The sequence below is a fragment of the Capsicum annuum genome, unplaced genomic scaffold, assembly GCF_002878395.1.
Source record: "Capsicum annuum cultivar UCD-10X-F1 unplaced genomic scaffold, UCD10Xv1.1 ctg78147, whole genome shotgun sequence".
Taxonomy (NCBI): domain Eukaryota; kingdom Viridiplantae; phylum Streptophyta; class Magnoliopsida; order Solanales; family Solanaceae; genus Capsicum; species Capsicum annuum.
Window position 1 is genome coordinate 1 of NW_025888610.1, and position 5,331 is coordinate 5,331.

The 5,331-nt window shown below is 31.6% G+C and overlaps 2 protein-coding genes across 2 annotated transcripts; one reads left to right on the top strand and one right to left on the bottom strand.

Annotated features, from left to right (window-relative positions):
• Positions 1–426: 426 nt before the first annotated feature.
• On the bottom strand, positions 427–2,688 carry LOC124894892 (polygalacturonase-like; the record flags this gene model as incomplete). Its single annotated transcript, XM_047405386.1, is given in 3 exon segments — positions 427–634; positions 1,716–1,736; positions 1,862–2,688. Coding segments are annotated over 3 exon segments (403 nt in total), but the record flags the coding sequence as incomplete, so codon positions are not given.
• Positions 2,689–2,800: 112 nt separating this feature from the next.
• LOC124894891 (polygalacturonase-like) lies at positions 2,801–5,060 on the top strand (the record flags this gene model as incomplete). The annotated part of the gene is given in 3 exon segments (XM_047405385.1): positions 2,801–3,625; positions 3,751–3,771; positions 4,853–5,060. Coding segments are annotated over 3 exon segments (403 nt in total), but the record flags the coding sequence as incomplete, so codon positions are not given.
• Between the last annotated feature and the right edge of the window lie 271 nt (positions 5,061–5,331).

A 5,331-nucleotide genomic window follows, 5' to 3' on the forward strand; every position in this document is an offset into this window, starting at 1 on the left:
GCATATTTCACCATCGCCCAACGCTGCATGCAGAGTGGTTCTGATACTATTTGTAATAGTTCAATCACACTAGTGATATTGTCCGCTTTAAACTAAGCTCACATAACTTCAAAACATCACTAGCTAGGATCTAAAACTTGTTTTTCTTATATATCGAACATATTTCTTTCATGTTTTTTCGAAGGGAAACCTTGGAGTAATTGGTAAATTAAAGTTGCTGCCATGTGACCAGCCCTTTGCAAAAATGTAAGGTGGGGCTGTGTATAATAGATCCTTGTGGTCGTCGAGCCCTTCCCCAGACCCTGCGCATAGCGGGAGCTTAGTGCACGGTCATTTCTCATCGATCTTGATGAGTATTTCTATCGACACGACTTGACAATATAAAAAAGAAATTTACTGGCAGTATATAGAAGTTAAACTCTTTACCTGTGCCAATAATGGAATCAGAAATTTGGATATTTTGAGTCTTAGTTATATGTATTCCATCAGTGTTAGGACTACTTTCTGGAGCACTCACTACCAAATTTGAAGCTTCAACACCAAAACATCTTTCAAATGTCAAATGCATTTGTTGTGCATCTTCTATTTTAAGGTCCTTCACTTTCAAGTTGTTGCAATTATGAAATGTTAGGGCCTGTCAAAAATTTATGTTTCACCAATAAAATAAAGTAAATATCATATTCACCAAAAAAAAAAAAAAAAGTAAAGCATCTAGTACCCCTGAACGATGATTAAATTTGTTACGACACACTTAAACTTTACGTGGGTCTTATTACCTTCCTGAATTAGATTTTAATATATTTTTATCATCCTTTTTAGCTGACGTGACACCTTTTGTCAACCTTTTTAGCTGACGTGACATCTTTGACGTGGGCCTTATTTTATGTAATAAAGGTGTCATGTGAGCACAAAAGGGTAACAACAATATGCTAAAATTGAGTTCAAGGGGTAATAGGAGCCCTGTGATGTTACAGTGTATCATACCAACTTTGGTCAGAGTTCAAGGGAGTATCGAATGCTTATCTAAAAAAAAAATCAAAGAAAAATGAGATAATAAAGCTAATTTTGGGTGCTCCAGCACTGGTTAAATTAGATGCAGGATAGGTATAATTATTTTTAAAAATGTATAAAAATTGATATAAGACTTAGAAAAACACTCAGTAAACCAAAAAAATAAATAGGTATTTTAGTTTCTAGGCGGAACTTTAAAGCATTGAGCATCAATATGTGTGTTCGAACCTCCTGGATACCCACGACTCCTAAATTCTGGATCTGCCACTGTATATAGTTATCGAGTTTTCAAGTTCTATGCACCAATACAATCAGATCACTTAGAAGGTAATTCGGTTTATTGAATAGCAATGGACAATACATTATATAGGATAAAAGATTTAAGCAAAGATGGAGTCCGACTTTTCATTAAGGCAAGTTCAATCGAAATATATATGAAGAAAATAAAATACGAAGAGGTCTACTATATAAAATAATGTTAATCATGTATAAATAGTGTAATTTTCTGTCGATTGGGGTTTGGATGAATCTTCTCGGCTCTATCCGACTCCGCCATTGGATTTAAGTAGTATATATATATACCGACAATGTAAATAATATTACACTATTAGATTAGTTTAACTAATATAGTATCTAACTAATTATCTAAAAAGTTCTGCACACTGACAGTCAATGTATATAACTTAAACTCTAGATAAACGTACCGTGGGTGCATGCTTGCATGGCTGTAAAAAAATAAAAATATGACAAAAGTTAATTATTATATTGTAAAAACAAAAAGAAATTAAACTAATTCTGAAACCATATAATATTAATTTAAGCAAAACTAAGTATGCATTATATATTATACCAATTTTTTATTAATTTTGCAAGAATTTAGCCACCAAATTTTTCCATTGCCATTAATAACACCACCTCCTCCAACAACTAAATTTTCAACATTTTGAAAAATAAGCCAATGTCTACTATCTTTGTTGTAATCTGAAGTATTATCAGATGCTAATAGAGTTCCATAAACCTGCATAAAAAAATGGGAAGAAAAAAATTATCAAATAATATTCAACTTATATATAGAGCCTATTAATTTATTTACTAGTGTAAAAGTAGTGGTGAAATCAGAAATTTTACGAGGTGTTTAAAAATCTGATATATAATATAATATATAGGTCTTATTTGACGTATACACACAATAATACATATACAAGTTCACGTGAATCCATAAGTTACATCACAAAGGAATTTAACTACTTGTAAAAGATTATTTGTCTTATTTTTCAGGGTAATTACTAATTAATTTTAATTGTTATAGGTAGTTACTTCTAATTATCTTTTAAATGATCTGATCGTGTAAAAAAAAAAAAAAAATCTACACTATTAGTGTGGAGCAACCCGATGCATGAAGCATGAATCTCGCGTTCAGTGGCGGATCCACCTTTGCTCCAGGGGTTCATCCGAATCACCTTTGACGAAAAATTATATTGTTTTAATACTATTTTTACATGGTTAAAAATATTTTTTATGCATATACAGTAGATATTGAATTCCCTTCGACTAGTTCATATATATACTTCTGAACCCCCTCAATGAAAATCATGACTCCGCCACTGCTCGCGTTCACGTAAATTTCGAGAAAAAGACCACATCACAAGGAAGTATAATGCAACACAAGCATCAAGACTAGTAATTTCATGACTCGAACTCGTAATTTATTTATAGCTATAAGTTTATATATATATATAAACTTATAGCTATAAATAAATTACGAGTTCGAGTCATGAAATTACTAGTCTTGATGCTTGTGTTGCATTATACTTCCTTGTGATGTGGTCTTTTTCTCGAAATTTACGTGAACGCGAGCAGTGGCGGAGTCATGATTTTCATTGAGGGGGTTCAGAAGTATATATATGAACTAGTCGAAGGGAATTCAATATCTACTGTATATGCATAAAAAATATTTTTAACCATGTAAAAATAGTATTAAAACAATATAATTTTTCGTCAAAGGTGATTCGGATGAACCCCTGGAGCAAAGGTGGATCCGCCACTGAACGCGAGATTCATGCTTCATGCATCGGGTTGCTCCACACTAATAGTGTAGATTTTTTTTTTTTTTTTACACGATCAGATCATTTAAAAGATAATTAGAAGTAACTACCTATAACAATTAAAATTAATTAGTAATTACCCTGAAAAATAAGACAAATAATCTTTTACAAGTAGTTAAATTCCTTTGTGATGTAACTTATGGATTCACGTGAACTTGTATATGTATTATTGTGTGTATACGTCAAATAAGACCTATATATTATATTATATATCAGATTTTTAAACACCTCGTAAAATTTCTGATTTCACCACTACTTTTACACTAGTAAATAAATTAATAGGCTCTATATATAAGTTGAATATTATTTGATAATTTTTTTCTTCCCATTTTTTTATGCAGGTTTATGGAACTCTATTAGCATCTGATAATACTTCAGATTACAACAAAGATAGTAGACATTGGCTTATTTTTCAAAATGTTGAAAATTTAGTTGTTGGAGGAGGTGGTGTTATTAATGGCAATGGAAAAATTTGGTGGCTAAATTCTTGCAAAATTAATAAAAAATTGGTATAATATATAATGCATACTTAGTTTTGCTTAAATTAATATTATATGGTTTCAGAATTAGTTTAATTTCTTTTTGTTTTTACAATATAATAATTAACTTTTGTCATATTTTTATTTTTTTACAGCCATGCAAGCATGCACCCACGGTACGTTTATCTAGAGTTTAAGTTATATACATTGACTGTCAGTGTGCAGAACTTTTTAGATAATTAGTTAGATACTATATTAGTTAAACTAATCTAATAGTGTAATATTATTTACATTGTCGGTATATATATATACTACTTAAATCCAATGGCGGAGTCGGATAGAGCCGAGAAGATTCATCCAAACCCCAATCGACAGAAAATTACACTATTTATACATGATTAACATTATTTTATATAGTAGACCTCTTCGTATTTTATTTTCTTCATATATATTTCGATTGAACTTGCCTTAATGAAAAGTCGGACTCCATCTTTGCTTAAATCTTTTATCCTATATAATGTATTGTCCATTGCTATTCAATAAACCGAATTACCTTCTAAGTGATCTGATTGTATTGGTGCATAGAACTTGAAAACTCGATAACTATATACAGTGGCAGATCCAGAATTTAGGAGTCGTGGGTATCCAGGAGGTTCGAACACACATATTGATGCTCAATGCTTTAAAGTTCCGCCTAGAAACTAAAATACCTATTTATTTTTTTGGTTTACTGAGTGTTTTTCTAAGTCTTATATCAATTTTTATACATTTTTAAAAATAATTATACCTATCCTGCATCTAATTTAACCAGTGCTGGAGCACCCAAAATTAGCTTTATTATCTCATTTTTCTTTGATTTTTTTTTTAGATAAGCATTCGATACTCCCTTGAACTCTGACCAAAGTTGGTATGATACACTGTAACATCACAGGGCTCCTATTACCCCTTGAACTCAATTTTAGCATATTGTTGTTACCCTTTTGTGCTCACATGACACCTTTATTACATAAAATAAGGCCCACGTCAAAGATGTCACGTCAGCTAAAAAGGTTGACAAAAGGTGTCACGTCAGCTAAAAAGGATGATAAAAATATATTAAAATCTAATTCAGGAAGGTAATAAGACCCACGTAAAGTTTAAGTGTGTCGTAACAAATTTAATCATCGTTCAGGGGTACTAGATGCTTTACTTTTTTTTTTTTTTTTGGTGAATATGATATTTACTTTATTTTATTGGTGAAACATAAATTTTTGACAGGCCCTAACATTTCATAATTGCAACAACTTGAAAGTGAAGGACCTTAAAATAGAAGATGCACAACAAATGCATTTGACATTTGAAAGATGTTTTGGTGTTGAAGCTTCAAATTTGGTAGTGAGTGCTCCAGAAAGTAGTCCTAACACTGATGGAATACATATAACTAAGACTCAAAATATCCAAATTTCTGATTCCATTATTGGCACAGGTAAAGAGTTTAACTTCTATATACTGCCAGTAAATTTCTTTTTTATATTGTCAAGTCGTGTCGATAGAAATACTCATCAAGATCGATGAGAAATGACCGTGCACTAAGCTCCCGCTATGCGCAGGGTCTGGGGAAGGGCTCGACGACCACAAGGATCTATTATACACAGCCCCACCTTACATTTTTGCAAAGGGCTGGTCACATGGCAGCAACTTTAATTTACCAATTACTCCAAGGTTTCCCTTCGAAAAAACATGAAAGAAATATGTTC